This window comes from Gadus morhua, chromosome 14 (assembly GCF_902167405.1).
Source record: "Gadus morhua chromosome 14, gadMor3.0, whole genome shotgun sequence".
NCBI lineage: Eukaryota > Metazoa > Chordata > Actinopteri > Gadiformes > Gadidae > Gadus > Gadus morhua.
Window position 1 is genome coordinate 27,703,601 of NC_044061.1, and position 27,339 is coordinate 27,730,939.

General features: G+C 46.3%; 1 protein-coding gene across 3 annotated transcripts in view; it reads left to right on the forward strand.

Annotated features, from left to right (window-relative positions):
* The first annotated feature begins 117 nt into the window (after nucleotides 1-117).
* Nucleotides 118-27,339, forward strand: part of furina (furin (paired basic amino acid cleaving enzyme) a) — a 57,650-nt gene continuing 30,428 nt past the window's right edge. The window contains exons 1-3 of one of the 3 annotated variants that reach the window (XM_030377832.1): nucleotides 118-277; nucleotides 6,595-6,890; nucleotides 26,501-26,599. In XM_030377832.1, coding sequence (XP_030233692.1) covers nucleotides 6,678-6,890; nucleotides 26,501-26,599 — 312 coding nt within the window. In that variant the 5' untranslated portion in view covers nucleotides 118-277; nucleotides 6,595-6,677. Of the gene's footprint in view, nucleotides 278-553; nucleotides 571-5,180; nucleotides 5,329-6,594; nucleotides 6,891-26,500; nucleotides 26,600-27,339 lie in introns of those variants that run through there. The other 2 variants (XM_030377835.1, XM_030377833.1) reach the window with 2 other exon arrangements.

Below are 27,339 nucleotides of genomic sequence, written 5' to 3' on the forward strand. Positions count from 1 at the left end.
GGCTGCCCTCTGCGTGTGATGCTGCGCTCTGACACCAGGGGGCGCTGTTAGAGTGCGACACGAGCCATCCACAAGTAGATGTGCAGTTTCTCCATCGCAGTGACGTATTTCCTGGGGGTTGTACTTAGCGGTCTAAGTCGGCGGTGGGGGGGGTATCATGACTATTTATAATCAACAATTCAGCGTTATCTTCTCCCCGTTATTCTCCGGTGTGGTCGCACGGCGGCGGAGAACTGTGACGCGGACCGCGACACGCCGCGCCATGTGAGGACAGCTGGTGAGTGATCGACGCAAAGTTTCCCGACTTATTTGTGGCTCCTGACGGGTCCGCTAAGCTAGCGTTAACCTCTCCGCGTCGCCTGGCCCTGCTGCCTGGCACCGCGGGGCTCCGGGGGGACGCGGTCCGTGGATGTGTGCGTCGCGGTGCGTCTGTGTGCGTCGCGGTGCCCGTTAACCCGCGGCTGGGTGACGTGGACCCGGTCCTTGTGTCGGTGCGGAGGTATTCCTCCTGCTCCTCCTCATTCCGCTTTCCTGCTGACCGGATCATCTGTCAACATGTAGGAAAACTCGGTATGGATGAGGGATGGAGCCACGTGTTTGTGTTTGTCAGGCGGCTTTATTTACGTCAAGTTGTTGCAGAGAAGGCGGAAGAATCCCCGACGTGTCGCCCGGCGGAGGAGCCGCTCAGCGGGGCTCCAGTCACGGGTCTGTGAGTGCATGCTGTGGGGCTGTGAGGGCAGGTTGTGGGTCTGTGAGGGCTGGATGTGGGTCTGTGAGTGAATGTTGTATGTTTGTGAGGGCAGGTTGTGGGTCTTTGAGGGCAGGTTGTGGGTCTTTGAGGGCAGGTTGTGGGTCTTTGAGGGCAGGTTGTGGGTCTTTGAGGGCAGGTTGTGGGTCTGTGAGGGCAGGTTGTGTGTCTGTGAGGGCAGGTTGTGCGTCTGTGAGTGAATGTTGGGGTCTGGCAGGGCAGGTTGTGGGTCTGGCAGGGCAGGTTGTGGGTCTGGCAGGGCAGGTTGTGGGTCTGGCAGGGCAGGTTGTGGGTCTGGGAGGGCAGGTTGTGTGTCTGGGAGGGCAGGTTGTCGGGGCAGATCTCCGACTATCTGACCTCCTCTATCTGGAACTAAACGACTTGTTTATCCAGTAGAAATTATCGTTTCTGAGGTTCAGGGTACGGCTTTATTTGTTGTTCGCTCGGTTCAGAGGATTAACTTTATTGCATTTTACTGACTGTCTTCGTATGTTTTTCCAGATAAAGCATGGGCTTCTTATCAAAACAACTTGGTTGTTGATGTTTAAACATCAGTAATTCTCTTTGCTGTCATAATGGCATCAGCTGATGGCCAGCTGGTCACACCAACAGCACTCAGGTGTTCACTCAGTACACTGGGGAACCACACGTCACCAGTCAGGTGTTGAAGGAGTACACTGGGAACCACAGCCTCTGGCTGGAAAGACCTAATTGGCCTGATGGAAAAGGTACCCAGAGGTCACTGGTTCTGAGTACTGGTATGTGTACCCAGAGGTAGAAACATCAGTAGAAACTTCAGTATATAGAAACATCAGTCGATATGCTACAGGCGTTGTTTTGTAATATCTATAGAAATACAAACTCGTTTTATTTGCTGAGGACGGCTTTATTTCAACATTCCTCTACTCCATAATTGTGTTTAATGTTTTTTTTTCCGGTTGGTTCTGAATTATAAAAGTATATTTGGATGTTTAATCTTTCGAGGAAAGAATACAGACCATATTGTAATGCAGGATATTATTCAGCAGCTATAGTTATCCCAATGCTTCATATCATCATGTTTGCTGTGTGTAGGTTGCAGAAATTGTGCGGGATTTAATTGCTATTTGGGCAGATTTCTTTTTCAACGGTCGTTCAAACAAATTGGAAACTAATCCAGTCCCAACAATGATCCCAACAATCACAATGTTGACACGCTGTCAGTTTCAACAGAGTTGTGATCTGAAGGTTGTTTTCTGTGCGTATGGTGAGCCCCTTGTATTTTGTAACATTTTCCTTTCTTTTGATTACTGATTAATTATGTATTTTCTTTCAATATGTTGACTTTTCATGTGAAAATACGGTGGTGGAGAGGATTATCCTGGATTATGAATCTAGGTGCAGTCGTTGTTGGATTGCAAACATGTTGCGGTCTCTGGACAGTAAGGTCAAAGGTTCTCTTGAGTGAATTTTTGCTGTCATAATGGCATCAGCTGATGGCCAGCTGGTCACACCAACAGCACTCAGGTGTACACTCAGTACACTGGGAACCACACGTCACCAGTCAGGTGTTGAAGGAGTACACTGGGAACCAAAGCCTCTGGCTGGAAAGACACAAGTGGGCCTGATGGAAAAGGTACCCAGAGGTCACTGGTTCTGACTGAGTACTGATATGTACCCAGAGGTCACTGGTTCTGAGTACTGGTATGTACCAAGAGGTCACTGGTTCTGAGTACTGGTATGTACCCAGAGGTCACTAGCTCTCAAATATTCATGTGCTACAATGTGGCTAATGTGTTGGATACACAAACCCATTGTGGAAGATATTCAGATATCTTATATCAGATTATTTGATATAGCATAGAATGTTGTTAGATATAACAATCATTTTGCAAAGAAAACATTTATATAATGTTGACAAAGACTGACAAAGATGCCAAATGATTGAAATATGGACATAATATATAATAAATAGCGTAGAAGTGAGATACAGTTCAGACTCGGTGTGAAGTGCCGACTCTACTCTTTCAGTAGTATGAAGACCTCACGCGTGTGGGTAGATCTGTACGTCTCCTTCTATTTCTCTGTCCCTGAATTTGTTTGTTTCTACCAACACTTCTGGGAAGTTCCCACCGGTGAAACCCGCCCGCCCGTAAAGGTCCCCTCCCTTCTCTAGCAGGACGCTGCTGCGTTGTGGTTTCCTTGGGCTTGGCCATGTTGCGTCTTACTGGTCAGCCGTCGTTATATGGCTGTGACCACGTCTAGACACAAGCCACTGCTGTCAACAAAACGTCTGTTTCCCTGAACTTTATCAGATTTAAACCCCAAACAGGAACGCGGCCCGCCTCTCCCTCTGGGCACACTGAAAGCCAAACACACGGCCGTGACGTGAGTCATGGGGTCAAAGAGAGAAGGAACGTGGTCAGCCCTGTGAGCTGAACCATGAACACATGCGTTATTAACCATCAGCCCTGTGAGCTGAACCATGAACACAGGCTTTATTAACCATCAGCCCCCTGAGCTATACCATGAACACAGGCTTTATTAACCATCAGCCCTCTGAGCTATACCATGAACACAGGCTTTATTAACCATCTGCCCCCTGAGCTATACCATGAACGTGTGCGTTATTAACCATCAGCCCTCTGAGCTATACCATGAACACAGGCTTTATTAACCATCAGCCCTCTGAGCTATACCATGAACACAGGCTTTATTAACCATCAGCCCTCTGAGCTATACCATGAACACATGCGTTATTAACCATCAGCCCTCTGAGCTATACCATGAACACAGGCTTTATTAACCAACAGACCTCTGAGCTATACCATGAACACATGCTTTATTAACCATCAGCCCTCTGAGCTATACCATGAACACATGCGTTATTAACCATCAGCCCTCTGAGCTATACCATGAACACATGCTTTGTTAACCATCAGCCCTCTGAGCTATACCATGAACACAGGCTTTATTAACCATCAGCCCTCTGAGCTATACCATGAACACATGCGTTATTAACCATCAGCCCACTATACCTTGAACACGGGCTTTATTAACCATAAAGCCCTGTGAGCTATACCATGAACTAGGGCCCGACCGATTAATCGGCCTGCCGTTTTAATCGGCCGATTATAGCCTTTTTGAAAATAATCATCTGCCAAAAAGACGCCGATTACAACCTATTATTATTATTATTTTTTAGAAATGTTATTGCGCTTAGTATCCTGCAGATTGCGCTCCTACTCGCCTTGCTAACTAACAACTTTTACTGGAGTAAAAAAGAGGAGATTGAATTTTACCGTACAACATGAAAGCACGCTCGCTCAGGCAGCTGCTCGCTCACCTCACAATGTACACAAGACGCGTTGTTTGAGCATGTTGTGCCTGTTTTTCTTTAGGTCCCAGGCCATGTTAATTTGTTATACTGTAGACTCTAACGGTGGGACCATACTGCTCAGCACGCACGTGTTAGTCACTGCTCATGAGCGCAGCACATTGGGAGTTAGTTATTTATTTTACATTTTACATTACACTAATTTTTGACTGTAAATGTATTCTAACACACTCAAAGGTTCTGCATTCAATTCACATATTCGTCAAAAGTGTTTAAAGTATATTTAAGGTATCAAACACTATGTTTTATATGCTTTTTTATGTTTTGTTTTTAATTGGCCGATGTAATCGTAATTTTTCTCTGAAAATAATCGGCATCGGCACTCAATAATCAATATCGGCCGGGCCCTACCATGAACACCCGCTTTATTAACCTAGAGGCTGATTCATGTCCCTGTCTTTTTCAATCGGTAAAGATTACTTCAACACGCATTGATTTGAATCCACAGAATAATTGAACGATTCAACAGCAGTATGTTTGCCCACCATCTCGTACTGGTGTTATTGGTTTAGGGCCCTCCAGTACGATGCCTACAGGGATCTGCTGGTTTTGCGTCCGTGGGTCAGACCAGGTCTGACACCTGTCCGACAATGGTCTGACACTTGTCAGATGTGTGTCAGGGTTCCAGAGAACACGCTGTATTGATCACAAAGCCAAAGGGGAAAGTCTTTTCTGAAGGTTTCTTCTGAAGCGATGGCTATAACCCACTCTCCGTCACGGTCAACATGGATCGCGTGAATTATTCAATGTTCAATTCTAAAGCTTGTGCACTGTTTACAGAAGGGTTGTTGAGTCCAGTCCCAGTCCAGACAGGACCTTGGCCCTGACCCGTTGGGTAACGGAGGGCTGGGGGCCGGGGCGTTCAGCGGGCCCCTAAACTAGACCCGGGCAGGTTGGGAACCGACCAGGGATCTACTAAGGGGCATTAATCAGCTGACCCCGGGAACACCTTCAGTGTCTCGGGTCGGCAGCCAGTCGGCTCTGCTCAGACTGCTGCTGGATGTTTACAGCGAGCAGTTCCTCCCAGAAGGAGATCAATAGGTGAACCAGTGGACGATGCTGTTGATTCTGAGTGTTTGGTTTGGGCAAACATCAGCCCACATATACCCAGTAGTACCAGCACTAGTTACTCACTAAGGTCTCCTTCATCTAAGGTAATGTCCCTTTCTCAGATGGTTACTCACTAAGGACTCCTTAATCTAAGGTAATGTGTCGTTAAAGAGGTTTCTTCTTTTATTCAACAAATGTAAATTTTTTTTGTGGATTCATGGATTTGTTCTGAGCTCTAATTACTGGCTGGTTGGATGGCATCACATTAATACAAGATTTACCATTCTTTTGTACTTAACATTTAAACAGGCTTTCATTTTCAGCATTTCATGCCAACATCGGCCTATTTTGGGGGGAAAATCCCTTTTGTCTTTGGAAGTATGTGGCACATGAAGCAGTCATATCTGGTTTATGAAATATGATTATGTGGCTGATGGTCTGGAAGTATGAAATAAGAATTATTGGGCTTATGAATTATGTGGCAGGAAATTGGATGTCCAAAGCATTATTTAAAGAAGAGCTTTAATCAAGATTGCCTCCATTTGGCTGTCGAAAACTAGTGTGATCAATTCTGGCCACTAATTCTGTCGTCTAACAAGACAAGACCGCCCTAATTTTGAAGACAATTCAGTGAATCGTTATCATACAGAAAATGGTTCACACTTAAAGTCTGTCTTTAAGCCTTTACGGAAAGCCTTTACTTTAGGTCTTTTGATGATGTAACTTGGCTCCATTACCTCGTATCTGGGTTTCAAAAGCTTATTAACCTCCTTGTGATGCCATTTTTATTAAATTGCAGAGGGCACTATTGTTATTGCATCATTCATATTCTTAACTCAAGTTTTTATATCTGGTATAAAACCTCCAAAGAAAGTAAGAGTTTATACTTCCAATTCGCTGTCGTACGGAACCCTTTAAGCAACGAGATCCGGAAACGACCAGGAGGTTTTTTCTTCCGTAGGGGTTTGGTCGGGTCCCCGTCAAGTGTCCGCTGCTTGGATAAAGGTTCAATCCCCCGTCAAGTGTCTACTGCTATGATAGAGGTTTAATCCCCTGTCTAGTGTCTACTGCTGTGATAGAGGTTCAATCCCCCCTGAAGTGTCTACTGCTATGATGGAGGTTTAATCCCCCGTCAAGTGTCTAATGCTATGATAGAGGTTTAATCCCCCGTCTAGTGTCTACTGCTATGATGGAGGTTCAATCCCCCGTCAAGTGTCTACTGCTATGATATAGGTTCAATCCCCCACTTGGTGACGCCGTTAACGTTGATGTCAGTTTATATCTCACTCACGGCAGCGGATTCGACAAAATCAGACAGATGAGATGTTGTTTCCTCTGACCGTCTGTAGTGTCTGTCTCCTCAGGGTGTGATGTCTGTCTGTGATGCCTGTCTCCTCTGACCGTCTCTCTGTCTCCTCAGGTGTGCAGTGACTGTCCCTTCTCGCCCCCTGCTCTACCTACCGGCCGTAGGGCCCCTGAACTCAGATCGCTGCTCCTGAACCCATGGCTTGTGGCCCCTCATCGCTGGCCACAGGCCCCCGGGCCGGACCGGTCCAGTCCCTCCTGGGCCCCACGCTGCTGGTCTTACTTGTGTCAGGACTGGGACCAGCGTTCTGCCAGAAGATCTACACCAACACCTGGGCCGTCCAGATCCCTGGAGGCCAGGAGGTCGCCGAGCAGGTGGCCAGCAAGCACAGCTTCGTCAACCTGGGCCACGTGAGTGCAGACCCCCGCACGGCTTTAAGGCCTGTTTGAGTTCTCAGGTCTCCAAGGGATAGCAGCAGAAGCCCCCTGGTGTTTTATTTGCCCGGTGAATAATGGATGACTGCAGTCTTATGAAGAGCAGGTCAGAGTGGCCCGTGAACGTGTCACTGATTTAACGACTACTGGTTTATTCATTGAATTGCAGCGCATTGTCACACAAGACATTTCTCTGATATCAACTTTGAAAAGGGAACCTTCATTTGTTTGCACCCAGAGCCTCTCAGGATGAGCCGGTGGGTCTCGTTCAAGTCAGCCCACCCTGGCACCTTGACCACACCTAGCTCATCGCTTCACCCCTTATCTCTAGCGTGTGTGCGTGCGCATGTGCGTGTGTTTGTGTGTGCACGAATGTCAGATGATTGTCGTAACTTAATGTCCACATTTTGTTGACTTGATTCCGTAAAGACATTTCGCTCATCTCTCTCTGAATGTAGGAATGACTTTCCTCCTGGTGGTATATATTCTGTTTCTTTCATGGATTATTGTGTATGGATAAGCATATTTATAATGAGTTTGGAGCCCTCTGATAGTATACACACATCCTTCAGATTGGTGGTGTCGTTCTGTGTATTTCTCTTCATATCTTCTTATTACTCCGCCGTTGTAGTCCTCTCAGAATGCTACGGTTCTGCCAGGTATCAATCATCAATTTGTTCACATTGTCTCCGATCGCTCCTCTTTAGTCTCTACATCGGCAGACCGTATTCTGACTCTTGCTGTGTGGGTGTTGACAACGAATCAGAGAGACTAAACCCCCCCACTGGTGAGCCATCCTGCATCACCATGACAGTTCCGTGCTGCAGGAGGAAGCTTCTGGCCCGTGGGCGTAGTCAGGAGGAAGAGGAAGAGGAGGAGGAGGAGGAGGAGGAGAGCTCCTACTGCCGGGTCGGCCTTCCGTTGGCAGTCAACGCAAATCTCCTCTGCTAGATACTTCTCAGAGCCGCTCACACCTGGTGTAAGAAGGACCCCCGGGGAGCCTTGGAGAAGAGCAGAACAGAGCAGAAATCTGGACTGAGGCTGGGAGAGGTCTTCTGATTTGAGGTCTTCTGATTTGAGGTCTACTGATTTGAGGTCTGCTGATTTGAGGTCTGCTGATCTGAGGTCTGCTGATCTGAGGTCTGCTGATCTGAGGTCTGCTGATTTGAGGGCTTTTGAGGCAGAACGATGGAGACTTTACGAGCTTAATAAAGTGAGCTGGAGTATAGTATAAGATGATTAATAGAGTACCATAAAGCAGGTAAACGCTTCAAAACAATCTTAATTACGGCATGGACATGGATAGTGGGGAAGTAATTGCCTTTACAGTCTATTTTTCTAGGCTTGTGATGCCATCTGATGTTAATGCTTTGTGCTTAAAATACAATTATGTGTCCCTTTAGAGAGGATAATGCATTACATTACCGGGGATAATCCTCAACCAAAAGGTCACGTCTGTTTGGCCCACTATATCATGTGCGTGTTACTGATGCCACCCAACACTTTGAACTTTGCACCAACATTGTGCGTTAACTTTGATTGCCTTGCTCACCACAATGACTAAGATGATCTCAAATTCCGTGCGAGTACACGACCCAGATGACTGACATTGCCCTAGATCTGGGAAACGAAGGAAAGTGAAGGTATATAGTCTTTCCCTGACAGGGGAGTAGGCGTTCTCTTTATCTTTCAGAACTGTGTGTAGTCAGGTGAGACGTTTCCCTCTGGGAGGCCGTATAGAACGATGAGCTGGTGGATTCATGTGAAGACCCTTCAAGGAGCTAACCTTGGGATTCTAACATTTAATATGCTGCCATTATTTGATAAGGCCTTATCAAATGACTTTGATAAGGTTTTACTTATTGTTTTTGACCTCCAAAATCAACTTGATTTACAAATCTAGAAGTATAACCAACTAATTTGTCATGATTCCTTTTCCTTTGGTACCTGGGGCCATCTCCCCCACCAGCCCACAGACTCGTCCTACAGGTGGGCACTGAACACGTTCTCCTCAGGCTAAGGCTGGTTCATCTGTTGTTCCTCCTAATCAACTCAAGCTGAACACCAAAGTAGATGCACTTTGGGTGTTTGGACCATCTTGAGTTGTTCCAGATCATTAAAGCCTAAGGTAGTGCTTTTACTCTGAAGAAGTGCTTTTACTCTGAAGCCTCGGCTCCTCTGGTACCATAGCTCTGCCTTCAAGCATATGGCTTTACTATAATCTATTGATTGTACATTATACATGACTGTTATCCTTTAGGAACTTTATTCCATGTTGTCTAGTAATGCGTTTGAAGGAGACTGAAAAACTCTTTGTTAAACATTCAATATGTTTTTTGACTAAGACCAAGTCATTTGCCAATTCGATTACTTTGAAGAACATTGTTCTGATAATAAGGAGCTACTTGCTTGTTTGAGACAGTTTTCAGGGCTGGTATTAAAATAAATGCAATGTGGTTTTACATGAGCACTATAGTTTTAGCTGATTGGAAATCGACAAAGCCTTTCAGAAAGATGAGTGAGCATTGATTACCAACGTGTCTGTTCTTTAAAGATCACTTTTATTCTGACCTTTAAAACATTGATGCTTGTTTGACGTTAGCTGGTCCTGTTCATCGTTCCATGCAGTAGCTTTTGTGTCTCACAGTAAATATCACAGAATGAATTGTTTGGATGGGATTTGTCACAGTATTGAATGTGTAGTTGTGTCTGTTGTGTTCTGTTACTGCTTAATAATATTGATCTGATGTTACGGTAATCAGTGGGGTGTTGTTTCGAATTCATTCAAATGGATGGCCAAAGTCCAGAATAAAAGCTAGTTTGTGTTTGTGTTCGTAGGTCAGTGGGACTTATGTCAAGTTCAGTTGGAGGTTCATTCACTTAAACGATTGCGCAATAAGCTCAATTCCCATAAATGACTTGCCAAGTTTACTCTAAAATGATGACGGCTTCACACCTCGAACCGCCGTAGCATTTCTTGGAACCCACCGCGTTGAGAAAATGTCATTTTTCTTGTTTTCTAAAGAAATGGTTTCAGTTGTCGGTTGTTAACCACTTCCTGGGGAAAAGACAGTTCTGCTGGAAGGTCCAGGGTCTAAGGAGAGAGTTGAGCTGGAAGGCCCAGGGTCTGAGGGTCTGAGGTGAGATGGTCCTCCCTGCTGTGTCCTCTCTCTGCTCCCCGTCTCCTCTCCTCTCTGGAGGAGTCGGGTTCTCCTCTGTAGTTACGGTCCTCAGTGACAGGACTGAAACCAGAAGGAGTCAGGGAAATTGAGAGGGAATATTATTATTCCCACGCTAATGCAACATCCTGTCTTAAATAATGAAGGGAAAAGCAGTGTATTTAAATGCACTTTTAATATGGTTTGGAAACTCGTCCCATTTATAGAAATATACATATGCTGTGGTATTAATATTGCAGAACCTTTTTGGGGAAACTCTTTCAATGCCATACTTCTGGGACTGGCTGTGTGCTAAATCTTCTCTGAAACTTTTATTGGCTTAAATGCTTTTTTTCTGATCGTTTCTCAAAACAATGACGGGAACTGGGCATGAAGACCAAGACCCAGACGCTACGGGCTAGTCCTAGACCAGACCCTGGACCTGGTCCCTGTAGGGTAGACCCAAGTTCCTAGACCCATTCCCTGGAAGGTACTCCTAGACCCAGTCCCTGGAAGGTACTCCTAGACCCAGTCCCTGGAAGGTACTCCTAGACCCAGTCCCTGGAAGGTACTCCTAGACCCAGTCCCTGGAAGGTACTCCTAGACCCAGTCCCTGGAAGGTACTCCTAGACCCAGTCCCTGGAAGGTACTCCTAGACCCAGTCCCTGGAAGGTACTCCTAGACCGGTCCCTGGAAGGAGTAGGCGGTCTAAGATGTCGTTTGGCCTTGGAAAGCAGAGTGCTGGGATGTGATTGGCCAGACTGTGAAGAGAAGGCGGGTCTTGCTGAGCTCTACTGGAGCCAGATATTCCTCACAGCTGGACATGGACTTCCTGTCCCATTAGCAACGCCTCAGTGAGTACGTGTTGGTAAGAATATCGGAGTCCAGAAGTGTCTCTGGCCCAGGGGATCACGTCTCTGTGCTCTGTAGGCTGGAACGCGCTGTGATTTATTCATCCACTGACTGAGAGCCTCAGGATCGTTTCGGTGACCCGGCACTCCACTGGCTATAGATCGCCCCTGATGAATATTACAGGGCGGTGTAGATTGTTTCCTAAACTTCGAGCCTCTATGCATTAATCTTTAACTAGCAACATTTCGTACCATGGTGCCGCCCTATTTCATGCCAATAAGATGGACCGGCGAGCAGTGCCTACAGACAGGCCTTCAGGACCAGCAGTCTAAGCCTAGAGGCCTACAGGACCAGCACTCTAAGCCCACAGGCCTGCAGGACCAGCACTCTAAGTCCAGAGGCTTACAGCACCAGCACTCTAAGCCCACAGGCCTACAGGACCAGCACTCTAAGCCTACTGGAGACATAGTCCCTCTGAAGTGTTCTGATACTAATGTTGGAACCATCAACCTCTTGGTATGGCTTCTGTTAAGGCTTGCCGCCCTGTAATGGGCTGGTTTTATCTAGGAGAGGACTGCATGTCCTCTGAAATCTTCGTTATCTCTGGTACAGTGCGGTCGATCCCAGGCCTGTAGTCCGTCCATTGATTTTAAAGAACAGGCCGGTTCATTCAGAGCTCCTGTCAGACGAACGTCTCCTCGATCTGCAGGGAGCTACTGGTCTGATGGTTGCTGATAAGTAGAGTTTGATTCCCTACTGAAGATGGTTTGTTTGGTTCTGCGTGTGACTGGTGTTGAGGTAGTTCTGGCACAGGATTGATATTGATTGAAATAATCAAATGTAAATCAATTCACTAAAATTAAAATACTGAGTCCATAGAGGTATGAAAAATCCAAGAACTATTGAGTGTAACACTCAATAGTGCTTTGCCTTAAGATTATTCTATAAAAAAAAAGACATTTGATGCGTAATGTATAGTGGCAGTAGCGTATGTACCACTCTAATCCACAGAGCTAAATGATGAGCATTAGGGACGGCAGCAGCCTGAAGTTTACAGCATAACTAGCGAGTACAATGTCAGCCAGTTAAGAACAGAGCACTCAGATCAGGAGAACTCTCCAGCTCCACAGATAATGACAAAGAAATACGCCAGAAATTCAAAAGTTCGCTTTCAAACCCGATGATGTTCGGCATCTCGTCGAGTGGGTTTAACAGTAGTGGTGGCACTGGGAGTGCTTTAATGTTGACTCTCGTGGCCTTTAGCTGGATTCCAGTTGCCGCTGTCTACGTGGGCTTTGGTCTGTACCCTTCAAACAGTCCGCTGCTCGACACTACAGCAATACTTGTCATAAAATGGAAGATATTTCAGTACAAAATAAAAAAAATAGTTGACATTAGCCCCGAGTCAGACAGCCATGTTTTTTACAACATCAGTTGACTAGTGCTCATGTCTGGGCCAGGGGATAAAAATAAATCTATAATATATACAAACTGCTGAATGTCATTCTGATCAGTCCCATCACCTCTTTAATGTAGAGACTCATCTAGAAACAGCACCCACCCCGGTTCAGCCAGCAAACGGCTGTGACTCCACTTGGGGGAGGATCAGACCTCCACCCAACCCGGTTCAGTCAGCAGACGGCTGTGACTCCATCTCACAGGGTGGAGGAGCGGACCTCCATGTAGTCGGAGGCTCCGGGGGGAAGTCTGCCCTTTCCAGACGAAAGTTGGGGGTTGACACGGTGCAGAAGGCAGACTGCGAGGGCTCGGTAACCAGAGCCAGATGTGTTCTCCACCATGGCTCAGCTGTCGGTCTGTGAACTCACAGAAAGGTCTGGATAGAGGCGCTGAGGAGAGGTCACGGGGTCACCTCCAGGAGTTCTGCTCACAGGGCAAAGGTCTCCTCAAGTTAAATCGTTATGTCATAATTGTGAGAAATACAATAACCAAACAAATCCTGCCTCGAGTTGGGGTCATTCCTTTAGGTCCAACCCATCGCTTAACAAGATGGTCATGAGAGGTTGGAACAGTTCCTGGAGAGTGGGTGAAGCGGTATGGGCTCAGAAGATACACTTTATCTCTTATATTTAAGAGGTTAAATGTATAACCTCGATATTAACAGAACATGTCCATCTCAGAGGTAGATTTTACTAACTAGTTATTCATAAAGCTTAATCTGGCTTGGTGACGCCTACATACTCTCCCATGCATTCTGAAGGAGCCATGGTTCAAGCAGATAAGCTACAAAACACAAAGAAGACAAGAGATAAAGAGGCAAATCTGGGTGTGGAGCCTTGTGCTGTAAACTGATACATTGGCTGTAATATGAGTCTCCACTTGTAACAGATGCTCTGTGCCTCTGTCTTGGATACCCTCGTCCAAATTAATGAGAACACAGAGTTCAAATTTCTTCACACAGTTAGCACCACCATAAAGAGGGTAGCAGAGAGAACTGGCACCTTATTACAAGTGCACCGTTCTGTGAACAAACCTCGCAACCATCTAACACGATACTGTGATGATATGAAGCTCTTCTTTCATTCTTGTCAGTCGCTGCACTTCATTTAAAAAATAATAAAAACTATGACGTATACCAAAGAATTCCAAATTCTGGAAAAGTAAAGTGTGGAAGGTGGCATCAAGCCTCCATCGACCCTGCAGATACAGTTTGAACAGTGAGTGTACAACAATGGTTCAGACTCTTGTACTCATAAACCAGTCAACAGACACTCCTTAAAGCTCAGAGCTCAACCTGTTGGACCAAACCACAGCCATGCCTCTTCCTGCTGTCGTATCACGTTGCGCTGTGTTCTTTATCCCAGCCCGTTCTCAGTCCAGGGTAATATTTCTTTCCTCATTGTTTCTCGGACACCTCTGCCCTACCCGTCCGTCCAGCGGCACAGCAGGTGCTGCTATTTTTGTTGAATGTTTCCAGTAACTTCTTGGTCTTCCGCCATTTAAAAAAAACTTGTTCCTCCACAGAAAGTTGTTCATTAATTGCCCCAGAGGATCAGGTTTTAATTCCCGTCTCTCGAAGTTATTCTGTGGTTTCTTTCAGTCTTGTTGTTTGGTTCACGCTAACAATAGTCTAGCAGTATTATTTTCCATTGTTGTCGGTTTTTCTTCTCCTTGGCTAGTTTGGAGCGTTGCAGCATCAGCGCTAAGAGACTCGCTGAAGGACTACAAAGGAAACATTTCTAACTAGGTTATCCATCCGTGTTGCAAAGAAAGTGGAATATATCACGTCTGTGCTCGCACCATCACTTATTGAGTTGGGTTTGACTGCTCATGAATATTTGATATTGCCGATCCGAGCTCTGCAGCAATGGGCCTAAGTTTAACCCCCTCCCCCCTCCCCAAGCCCGGAGCAGAGGCCTGGAGAGCCCCGGGCTGTCTGCTTTTCAAAGCGCCCAGCATCCCACCCTCCCAGTACCCCACCCTCCCAGCACCACACCATCCCAGCACCCCACCCTCCCAGCACCCCACCCTCCCAGCACCCCACCCTCCCAGCACCCCACCCTCCCAGCACCCCACCATCCCAGCACCCCACCCTCCCAGCACCCCACCCTCCCAGCACCATCCTGCCTTTACGAGCTGATTCTGCTGAGTTAGGCCTTGCTCACTGATGGATGCCTTTTTTTTTTTTGTCATTCGGTTGCTAGAGTTTTCAATTATGTACAAATATTGGTATGCTAATCTGATGGTATATCTTATTGCGTCTGACGGGAGTTTTTTGACCTGTTCGTGCTTTGGTTGAGAAGAGAATTAGAAAATGAACTTCAGTCCTTTGCTTAAACGAAACGTGACTTCACTCACAACCAAATTCCTGCTGCTCGGAATTCTGAATGCAAAAAGAGTAGAAGGGAAAAGACAATTCCAGAACAAGAAGTATTCTTTTAGCAGAAGGCCTGGGATCGTGGGCGTGCTGTCGCTGTGGCGTGGCGGAGATACTCCACTCCTCAGGTTCCCCGTCCGGTGCTACCATTCCTGGACCTGCCAAAACAAGAAGCCAACCGCAAGGACGGCAATTACGAGTCTGGGCTGTGTTTAGCTCTGGGGTAACCCTCCCCAACCAATGGCTTTAGTGTTTAGTCCACAGAAAGCAGAATTCCCACCACTCGCCCAACCTATAAAGCTAGCTGTCTGTGAGGAATGTTGTCTATGTGTTTCTGTGACTCTCTGGCGCACTCCTCCCCTCCCTGACTCCTCCAGCCACACGGGAAGAGGCCTGGAACCCTTTATTATCCTCCTGGAGCAGATTGCTCCGTTCCTCTATTTATGGCCCCTCTGCCATCGTTGTTGTTTTGTAATCTAATGCAGTGGCTGCTGCAGTCGCTGTTTCTCTTTAGGGAGGTGGTACTTCGTTCATCATTCATCGTGCTCGTGGTTATGATGGGACTCGGGGAGTGAGATGAGCAAATCTCTGATTTGTTAGTCAAGGTGGCGGTGGCTATTTACATCGCTATGCAGGGCATGCAAACAAAGGCACCACAAAAGCTCACTCCTTGGTACATAAAAAAAAGAGATTTATCTGTCATCAGACTCGGGGCTAACAATCCAGTGTTTAAACCTTGTGGGCTAACAGTGCTGCGTTAACCTTGGCGTTGTTGTATATTGTAATGGCTTGGTCGATATTATTCTTGTTTCCAGAACGGCTGCTTTAGTACAAACCGTTTCTCGGTTCAATACGCTGTTCCACATTTTCAAGGCCTTATTCACAAATATCAATAGGTTTTTGTTCTAGATATATTTTTTGTGAAGATCTGGAGGTCTTCACATGTGAAGAAGGAATCAGTGTGCGGTTGCTCCAGCCGCTCAGCAGCCCTCCTGTCTGCCGCTCATGGAAGGCCGCACCGTGTGTCCAGGAAGGCCTCCTGGGCTCTCGGGGAGCCTGGACGGGTTCCATACACCGTGATCCAGACGCTGTTACACAACACATAACACATAACACACATTGACCTACAACAGACGAGCGAGGGAGGAACCATTATGACCACAGCAACCCAGGGACAGTGACACAGGGGGTGTTGATTGTGTTCTTTTGTGGTGGTTGTGTTCTGATTGTGTTGTCCTGGTTGTGTTGTGTATTCCTGGTGGTTCAACAGTTGAATTAATACTGGGGGGCAAAGGCGAAACTTAAACTGCTTTTATCACTTTAGTTCAGACAATCTTAACTCTGATGGCAGTTTGTAATAAACCCAGAAAGAACAAATTAAAAAGAGGAATGGGTGACAACAGAACGGAGGCTGGTGTGGGGGTGATGCTGCTGCTGCCCCGAGGTCTGCTGCTCACTGGATCCACAGAAACATCTGAGAGCCTTTCTCCAGTCAGCCCTCCTTTGATAGACGGGCCAAGCATGGAAATCATCTCCACATCTTTTATTAAAACGAATCTCCATCTTTTGATATCCACCAGTCATTTATACTAGGGTGTTTGTGACTCGTTCTATCGCAATACTTAATTGATGATGTTTGCATGATTAATAATTCATCAGAGCCTCAGCCCTGGCTGAGCGCGGCTTAGTACGCCTTTCTTTGAGTTTGTGGTGAAACATATCTGTTGTTTGATGCTGCCAGTCCCGAGTGTTGCTGCTCTGCAAGTGGAAAGAACGCAATAACAATATCTAAGGGTATATGGTGCCCATGTGTAGATTTCATCATCTAACATGACCTGATAAAAAATATTCTCCTGCATGCATTATTTACAACTACAGACTGTTAAACTAGTTGCGTCCTTTACATCAGCGTGTGATTCCCCCCAAACACCTGGGGGGGTTATCCACTACTACAGCCAGCCTGGTGTGTTGTGTTGTGGGGGGGGGGGGGGGCTCACACACTTCTACAGCCAGCCTCGTGTGTTGTGGGGCAGGGGGGTGGGGGTCACACCTTCTACAGCCAGCCTCTGTGTGTTGTGGGGGGGGTCACACACTACTACAGCCAGCGTGGTGTGTTGTGGGGGGGGGGGTCACACACTTCTACAGTCAGCCTCTAGGGGCAGGGGGGGAGGGGAGGGGGTCACACCTTCTCCAGCCAGCCTCCGTGTGCTGATGTTTTCCGCGGCTCGTAGCTAAAGATCAAGGTCCGTTTAGGAGCTTCACGAAAGACCGCCCTACACTTCAGAGGGCAAAATAATTCACATTAAATCCTCACTTTTTCATGAAATGTAACGGCCCCCCGGGACCGCGGACATGAGACCAACGAGCACTGAGATCCTAACTGAGCCAAGCAAACATGGAGAAGGAAATCCTATTCCTTTCTCCGGCCCCTAGAGGCCGTCGGAGGAGCTGCAGGCATGAGCCCCACTAACGCACATGTTGTGGTGGCTGAGGCCGGATCTCAGCGGCTGCATCCTATAGGTCGTATCCTGGCTGTTGTTTACTGCTGCCCAGCTTCTGCGAGGGAGGGGCTCATTACGGCTGGGCAGGGGGAGGGGGGCGGCCTGCTCTGCGTTCACAGGACGTGGATTGCTCTGTTTGTACTGGCCTCCCCTGACCACCACGGGGGCCGTCCAATCAGCCATCTGCCGTACAACCGGACACGCCCCCTTGATCAGAGGCAGTTGTTGACTGCGTTCCTGCAGGCTCACATGTTCCTGTCAGACGCCAGGCGGCCACGGGTAAATAATAATTAGGGCAGGCCGCCATCAGCTGGGATTGGAAAGTAGTCTGTGCTTGGTGTTTGTGCTCATTCCTCCTGGGCTACTCTGTGTGTGTTCAACATGTGGCCGATGACGGGGCCACGCAGAGTTCCTCTACTACAGCGACGGCTCTCTGATCCTCTGTTGTTCGCTCTCTGACGGTTCAGTGTTCCTTGCCGGTGGTGAAACCATCGTTCCCATGACTACAGTCCATACCGGGTCTCTGGGTGCCGCCCACATGAGACTCAATTTGTCCAGGAAAATGGTGATGGTAAATAGTTTTGATTGTCATTTATTAATATAAATGAGGTTATTATCAGTCTCAAATAAGCAGGATTGGAGAGGTGTGTGACGACATGAATCAGGTTCCCATCCCTTGGACCCTGCTCCACGTATTCAGACGGCGTTAAGATCCAGCTGGGTCCGCCCTGCGTCAGGCTGAAGCTTGTCATTGTGTGCGGCTGGAGGGCTTCCAGGAACGCTGCCATCCGACATTCCCCAACAGTTTCCGCATTACTCTTATCAGATCCTGGCTGCCATTTTCCGCTCGCTACCGGCGGAGCTCCGCCTCATGTTCCCTGAACAGCGGGAGGCCGGTCGCAGAGCGATGGTGACAGTATCGCCTGGTTCACTCCTACATGGACTAATACAACTCCCAGTTTTAAAAGAAGCCATGCATTGATCCATGCGATCTGTTCCCAAGCATTCAGCGTTTCAGTAATTAGTCAATGATTAGTGACAAAAAATAATTATGATAAAGTACATATTTTGTAAACCTTGCAGGCATTTGGAAGCGAAATGATGGACTTCCTCCACTATTTTTGGCCAGGATTCATGTCAAGTGATGATTCTCCCCTCAGCGTGATTTCCATGGGAACCAGCATCTCCCTTCGGTCGGTTTCACAGCAGCCTGTCGCCATTCCCTTTGTCAGACGTCCTCCCAGCTCCTTCCTGACACTGAGGAGGAGCGAGGGCCCTTTATGGAGGGAGGAGGATCAGGGTCTGTACTGTGCAGCCCCGGGCAGCGGCAGCGTGCAGAGAGAGGCAGACAGTCATGTGGGCTGCTTTGAATAACCAAAGCTAGTGGTAGCCTGACACACAGAGGAGGATACTAGCGTAGTGGAACACATCTGAACACGCTTCTGTTTCCGCCGCGAGTGTGACGACTCATGTGTGAAGTTGTTTCTGGTGAAACAGGGGAAATGCGCAACACAGCCAAACGTTGAGGAAAACTCTTTTGTTCCTCTAATTCTTTCTGTTTACCTGCCATCATTGTTCCTGGATCGTGTGAAAGATTTGAACCGCCACTCGCATGCCATGGTTTAGTCAACGTAGCGTGGCGTGTTTTAGTGGGACGGTGAACAACACTGAACCATGCATCAGCTGCAATTAGGACCGCTGGCCAACCTGAGCTCCATTAAGCTCAAGTGCAGCTGTTGTGCTCAAGCTGACATTTTTTGTAATTGTCTTGTGGCCTTTACTTCCCTTCCATAGAAAGATATAAAAGACGAATCCGGTACTCGACGGCTTAGAAAAATGTTATGCGGTTACATTCTGTAAAGAGAAATTCAGGGCATTACAAGGATTTGAAACGGCTCATTATAAGTTCCAAATGATCAGCGCTATCTGATCTCTTACAGTAGCTCTGTGTTCTCCAGACAGGCGCCCAGGGAACAGAATAGCCTGCGTTGGTCCCGTGGTAACCCTCGTCATTTGCTCTCCTCTCATTCATCCTTGTTAGCGTTATAGAATGTTAACATGGAGGTTTATCAGAGCGCAGTCAGGGGCCAGAAACTGGCACGGCTCGCGTCCCACTCGGTCCTCGGTTTTAATTTAGCCTCGTCCTCTTTCCAACCTCCGGCTGTCCCCCTGGTGTGTGTCCCTCTGGTGTCCTGCTATAGCTGGGGCCGGTCAGCCTATTTAAAGAGAAGACCTCCAGACCTTTTCCTCCTGATGAAGATGTGCTGGTGCTGCTCTAACGTCTGTCTGATGCAATAACAGAAGGGGCACCTCTTCATGTTCCTGTGCAAGGTGTCAAAGGTCAGCAGGCTGAGATGATGTTGAATCCAAAGATAATGTGATAATCTGCCCAATGCGTGATTCATTTATTGTAATGAATCAGTAGGATTCTCATTTTTTTGGGCCAGTTTCAACTGTAGTTTCCATCTATTCCGGACACTTTAGTAGAAGTTGTTGAGCTCAAAAGGCTCTCCTTGTAAACTTAAGGTTGAATAAAGAAGCGTTCTGAAGTGACTGACTGGTCTGGTGAGAAGGAAACCACAGAACTTCCATTGAAACACTTCCTGGGGCCAGCGCTCGTCTTATCAGGCTGTTGGAGGACGTCTCCACTTCCCCTTTGTTTCAAGCTGATATAAAATGGCCCCACTACGGGTTTAATGGCTTCTACCCTCTACTGCAACAGGGCAGATGATGCTTGTGAAGATGATCCTGTACGAACATGGCGCCCACACAGCCATCAACTACCAGTTGGCATAATGATGAGTAATGGTGTGTCACAAGCGCCAGACCGGTCTAGAGTAGTCTGCTACCTGAGTGTGTAAGATACGGCGCCAGTAAACCTGGCATAGTAGCGGGTTTATGGTCCTCAACTTGTGTGTGTGTGTGTGTGTGTGTGTGTGTGTGTGGGGGGGGGGGGGGGGGGGGTGAGTGTGACGCAGTGCTTATGAGCAAATCGTTCCACAGAAGTTCTTCAGTGTCACAATAAACATTTCCCAGCTGATCGACTCATAGAGCAACGTTGTGCTGTGACTCAATACCTGGAAAATGGATTTATAGATATATTAAACATCTTTATGGGCATTGCTATCTCCCCATTTGCGGTCTATAGGCATGGTGTAGTAAATAATACACCTAACTGTTTTAAAGTAGGCTTGAGAAATGCCGGTTATTTGTCAATGGTGATGAGTTCTCCCTGGTGCCCTCGAGCCAGGAGGTCTTTGTTGGGCCTTCGTGCGGTGACATGAGGTGTGTGATGATGACACTGTAGAGGTCAGGGTCGCTAATCTAATGGCCTGATGTCTTCTGGGTAGAGACCTCGTCTGGGATCAGGAAGTGACTCTGCTACGCCTCGATCTTTATGCTCAATATTGCTGCTTCTGGCTAATACGTTGTCCCGGAGTCACTTCCTATGTTCACAAAGTAGCATTGAGGATTTTGAAAGCATGTTTTATTTGTGTAACTTTATGAAGGCATAAAGTGGTTAGTCCCATTGTACCCCGGTATATTGCCAGTCTAACGTGTTTAAGCCGAGTATTTATCAAAACAGTTAGAAAGTATTTGAAAGAATGCACTTTCTAATGCAGCCAATGGCGACTCCTCTTGGAGACCTGTGTGATTTATGTACTGTCTGAGGTTAGTTTCCTGTGGATGGATTAATTCACCCCCAGGCTTATCTGGCTCTGCTGCTGCTGCTGGCCCACCGCGTGTTGGTTAATAAGTTATGTCTGTGGGCCGCCCATTCCAATATGTTAATTTACTCCTGCCAGTAATTCAACCACTGAACTGTTCTTTAAAACACTTTATTTTACACCTACTTTACAACTCCTGTTTCTTTTATATCAGGGGTGACCTTGAATCCTCGAGGATTCAAATCTTTGATAGACATTTTGTCTACATTTTTTTTTATAGTCTAATAAGTTGTTGTGTCAGGGGCATTGTGCGTGTGTACCAGTGGGAGTTTCCATTTGGAGGACGGGGGTGGTAAACGGGTAATACCACAGCGCTCGGGGGTGGGGGGTGTTCAATGAGTGACACCGCACTGCTTGGCTTGTAGGCGAGAGGCTGTAAGTTATACGATGTATTTTGTGCGGTGGTTGCAGCCGATCTACTGTGGGCAGTTTGCTGTGTTATGTTTGGCTTGCAGTAAAGGTCCTTTATTGTTTGTTTGATAACCCCTTTGTGTAATGGCAGCAGCAACAGCCAATCAGTTTCCTTTCAAGGTAGAGCCCATTCTGGACCCACTCTTGAAGGATAGAACAATATCACCAAAATAATTCTAAAGTGTTGCAGTGTATGAAACCATTATAACCCCGCTCGCTGGGGGATACACTACTGTCTGTACTCTGTACCGAATAGTCCCCCTTCTGCTCTATACACTGAAACTATTAACTTGTATGTATTTTTAAAATGAGGAACCAGTAAATAATAAATAATAACCAGTAAATAATAGGGGTGTAACGATACACGTATTTGTATCGACCCGTCACGGTACAGGCACTTCTGGGTGGTTACAGAGATATACCGCGGTGCGTACATAGTGTTAATGTGGCAAATGTAAAAGCTTGTTTTGCAGTGCGGAATTTAAAACTTGAAGTCGGAATTTCCCCCGGACCGTTAAGCCAAATTATACTACCCTGACTCCGTAATCCGATTCCGTAACTACGGAGACCCGGAACGGGCAAATGCCATAACCAAGTCTATTGGTGTTTTCATTGCTGCAGATCTACGGCCATTCTCCGTTTTTGACAAACAAGCAGTTTTTCTTTAATTTCCCCCTTTACTATGAACCGTACCGTCCTGTACCGTACCGTGACTTCAAACAAAGGTACATACCGAACCGTGACTTTTGTTTACCGTTACACTCCTAGTGAATAATCTGACAGAGCTCTCCGTCTCCAGAGACACGGCCCTGGCTTACAGATATATGATCCAAACCATTAACCTGGTTTAAACCGCCTTAAAGACTCCTAAAGTAGGCACTATTTAGCCGCAGATATAAAAGATAGATCTTATTTGATGGATCTGGCCTAGTCTATCCTGACTAATCAGATTAGACTATTCAAAATCGTAGTCGAGGAAACCCCTCATCTAAATTGATGCACCTTTATACATGTAGTCTGACATCACTTTCGAGATGTGTTGAAAATAACACCTATCTTAAGTAAGTTGAGAGCGAAGCCATCGTAAGGGGAAATAACACGTCTGAGGGTGAGTAACGAAAGCTCCAGGAACGAGGAAACTGTGGTCGGGTTGGCATTAAATGTGTTGATCAACCTGACACTGGGATCTGCAAAGTGACTCCTCTGGAGCCTGAGATCCTCCTGCTCAGCGCTCCTTGATCTCCATGCTGCTCTCTCTCTTCCTTCTCCTCTCTCCGCTCCTGCTCCTCTCTCTCTCCTCCTGCTCCTCTCTCTCTCCTCCTGCTCCTCTCTCTCTCCTCCTGCTTCTCTCTCCCTCCTCCTGCTCCTCTCTCCCTCCTCCTGCTCCTCTCTCCCTCCTCCTGCTCCTCTCTCTCTCCTCCTGCTCCTCTCTCTCTCCTCCTGCTCCTCTCTCTCTCCTCATGCTCCTCTCTATCCTTGTGCTCCTCTCTCTCCTTGTGCTCCTCTCTCTGTTCTCTCTTTCTCCTCCATGCTCCTCTCTCTCCTCCTGCTCTTCTCTCTCCTCTCTTTCCTCCTGCTCCTCTCTCTCTCTCTCCTCCTGCTCCTCTCTCTCCTTGTGCTCCTCTCTCTCTCTCTCTCTCTCTCTCTCTCTCTCTCTCTCTCTCTCTCTCTCTCTCTCTCTCTCTCTCTCTCTCTCTCTCTCTCTCTCTCTCTCTTCCCTGAGGGGTAAGCTATCTTCTAGAAGAGATGTATAAAATGTGATATCCAGTCTTCAGATATCATCCCAGATACTGGTGTTTCATTTTGTTTACCCTTTCAGCGATGTTTCCGCTGGATCGGTTTGCTTCTTTAGTTCCGCTCCTTAAAAAAATATGTTGGGGTTATAGTTTGTTCTTCTACAATTCTGAACAAAATGCGGTTTGCTGTTAAACCTAATGGTCCAAACATCTGCAGATCGGAAACTTTCTTCATGAAGCGAACAGACCGTCCAACCAGAGGTCACTGTGAGCACTCTGCCCGAGGCCGTTCAACCACTCAGAATATCACCACGCTCGTTTCAATGGAGCGCTCCACAGATTGCTAATCAGGTTGTCCTGTTCCATCCACCTGACGCTCTTTAATGGCCGCTTAAAACGCACCCTCACCCCGACCCCGTCCGGCTGTTCCCGCGTCCTCCCGGTCTCCATGCCTCCAGGGGCTTTTCCAGAGAGAAGCAGTCACGCTCGCCATAAAAAACACCCGAGTGACCTTCCATTGGGTTCCTAATTGGAAGATTATGATCAGCCTGAAGTGAAACGATTAGAGGGAGTTGTGTTTGCGCATATCTAAGGCTGTTTCTGGAATAACTAATGGTCTGCAGTAGTTAAACAGTTTTACATGCTGTAGTTAAACAGTTTAACATGTTGTTGTTAAACTGTTTAACATGTTGTAGTTAAACAGTTTAACATGTTGTAGTTAAACAGTTTAACATGTTGTTGTTAAACAGTTTAACATGTTGTAGTTAAACAGTGAAACATGTTGTAGGTAAACAGTGAAACATGTTGTAGCTAAACAGTGAAACATGTAGGTAAACAGTGAAACATGTTGTAGGTAAACAGTGAAACATGTTGTAGGTAAACAGTGAAACATGTTGTAGTTAAACAGGATAACATGTTGTAGTTAAACAGGGTAACATGTTGTAGTTAAAAAAGGTAACATGTTGTAGTTAAACAGGGTAACATGGTCTGCAGTAGTAAAACAGGGTAACTGGAAGCTAAGTAATGCGTTGAGTGCTATATTGTATAGATTTCTGATTGTATTATTTAGTTTCTTTGAGGTTTCAGCAGTTTATTCTGAGAGATGTTAGATTGAGCGTTCCACCATAGGTCTCATCAGAGTACGATGCTCTCTGAACTAGGGATCGACCGATATATCGGTCGGCCGATATTATCGGCCGATATTCGCGTTTTTTACGTGTATCGGTATCGGCCGATACGCGGCTGATTTTCGCCGATATTTTTTCGCTTTTTTAATTTATTTTTTTATTTTTTTATTTTTTACTTGTTCTACCTCACATGTTTTTAATATTTGTTAAATATTGCTCATCTAATTTTTCTTACTTGTTTTACCTCACCTGTTTTTACTATTTGTTAAATATTGTTTTTTATATTGAAGTTCAATAAATGTTCCTTTTTTTAAATTGAGACTTGTAACATTTGTTATCAGTGTAATTTTTATGATTGAGGGAGCAAAAGCAGTATCGGCTCTAAATATCGGCTCTAAATATCGGTATCGGCGTATCGGAGTATCGGCTAAGGCTGATGAAAAAATATCGGTATCGTATCGGCCCTAAAAAATCTGTATCGGTCGATCCCTACTCTGAACCGACTTTTCTGCCTTAAGCCAATGTTTGCATCAGTCTTCTCACTCAAGTGGAACTCGGTGAGGTTGAACAGATAACCAACCTGTCTCATGAGCCCGTTCTTTCAGACGACAGCGGGTCACTACTGCTACTGCAGAGGCTACAGTTTGGAGGGGTTAAGTGTGTACAGTGTTCAGGTTTGTACAGTGGTGAGGTGTGTACAGTGTGGAGGTGTTTTGGATGATCCAGACAATCTGCACCAACTCACATTGGCTTGTTCGATTGAGAAGAAACCACAAAGTAACTGCATTGGGGCTCCATCCTCAAACTAAATTCCTTTTTAATGTGCAGACCTAAAACACGAAGAACAGCTTGGAGCTCCCTGGCTGCATCCATCCATACTGCTTGGTTTTAAATGTCCTTCTCTGTCCGTGCTAATTAGACTGAGAGTGTGCTTGATGTACTCCGTCAGTCTCCAACATGCTGGTGTTCAGCGTCCTCGACGGCGGGAAGGATCACCAGGGCTCCACTCAGAGCCTCTTCTTCTGATGTCCGTGTTTGACACGTTAAGCACAATGTTGTTTCTTTAAAGGGTTTCGGTTACAGGTTAACATGATTCCACTCGGGGCGGTCTTTCAGTGCTAGAGGTGTTGGCATGTGGTTGATTATAGGTTCTCTGTGTCTGTTTGCTGTGTGTCTCGGTTCTATTGTGTCCGCCTGGCCGGTAATTAAAGGGGAGGGAGTAGGCTTTGCTGATGAGGCTCGGTTGGTTCACAGGGAGGCAGTCTGTCGGAACTTGTGTTGGAACACCTCCACAGTCAACCACAAGTATTCAGAAGAAATCCTTTTAGCTCGGTAGATTAGGACATTAATATGTCAAAACATTGCTATGGATTATCTGTTGAACCCTCGTCCTAAACGCCTGTAGTTCACGATGCAGACGTCTCGCACCGTTTTTGAGTTTGCCAGTTGGATTGGTGTATTCAGATATGTTTCTGCTGTATTCTTACAGCCTAGTTTCGCAACTATTATAATTTACGTCAGTATTAATAAGGATGTCAATATTTAGACTCATGTAAGCCGATAATGTCGTTATGGAAACCACCATGGAGATGTTATGCCCTCTGCATTAAATGAGTTGCAGCAGAGCGTGTATTTCTGTCTTTCTGTTTCACAGATTCAGCCCAACTCGATGTGTCCCGAGCTCCCGGTTCCATTAACTTCCTCGTTAGGGCATTCAGTTTGGATTTAATTAAGTCTGGTCTGATAAATTATTTGGCACACAGTTTTGGATTATTTGAATTCATGCGGTTTGTAACGGGGACACAACGGACATTAGAGCGTTGATAAACTGGAATGTATATTATAAATATAGTAACTGGGTATAATGGTTTGTATTTAGATGTGTTTGTCTTTTTATGCATCTGTTTTTTGTATCCATTTTGTTGTGATTGAAGCAGTAGGCCGAATAAAATTGACCAGCAATTGGATTATTGTTTTGTAGTATTATACCAACAACATGCAAAGCCTGAAATATCTGCACAGTATTGTTAAAATATTTGTCGTTGACGTTTACAGAAATGCAAAATTCTCATTTTATTACTGTCACACCTCAGCAGTGAAGAAGATTCCTTATTTTTCCAGCATCAGTTACTTATAAAGGCAATTACTGGTACAACTGATTTACTGTGTTTTTCAAAGTAAATATGTTCCATGACATTTGTTTTTATAGAGATGTAATGGAAGTGTTTTATGTTGCAGGTATTCGATGATATCTATCACTTCAAACATCGCACAGTGGAGAAGAGGTCCCTCTCCAACCACCGGGGAACGCATGTCCGCCTGCACAGAGAACCCAAGGTAGGTTCTAATCCGAATTAATCCCAGTCCGACCACACAGAGAACCCAAGGTAGGTCCTAATCCCAGTCCGCCTGCACAGAGAACCCAAGGAAGGTCCTAATCCCAGTTAATCCCATTACCTCTCACACAGAACCAAAGGTATGCTGTGTTCCACTATCCATACTTCCATGAGTACACTTAAACATAGTACACTATCCGCACTTACGAAGTGCGCTAATTTTCAGATGTCAGTGTGGTTCCAAATCGAATACTCAGTGGGTTACGTAGCTAAGGCCGTTCTTCCGCTACGTAGCTAAAATGGCTGCCGTTGAGCACAAAAAGTGTAAATCGATCCACACTTCGCGGATTGACCGTTTTGAGTACACCATCCGGGTCCTTTCAGGACACTTATTTTCGCCCGATCCTTATTGGATTGCCCTACGTACTCAAACTAAGTATGGATAGTATGGATATTGGAACACAGCAGTAGTCTTTAATTCCTGTATCCCAGTATATAATCTCTCCCTCACAGTGTTCTATTTCCAGTTGAAGCGTAGTGTTGTGTGGCAGTGTTACAGAGGAGGGTTTGTGGTTGTTAATGTCCACCCACCAGATCAGGTCGCTGTGTTCTCATCCAGCATATATAGAGGGGTGGAGAACGCCTTCAGAGGAATCCTGACCTGACCCCTGAGACACTGCTGCTCCTGAACCTCTCCTAGTCCTCTCCCCTCAACACACCTGCAGCATGACAGCTCCTCTT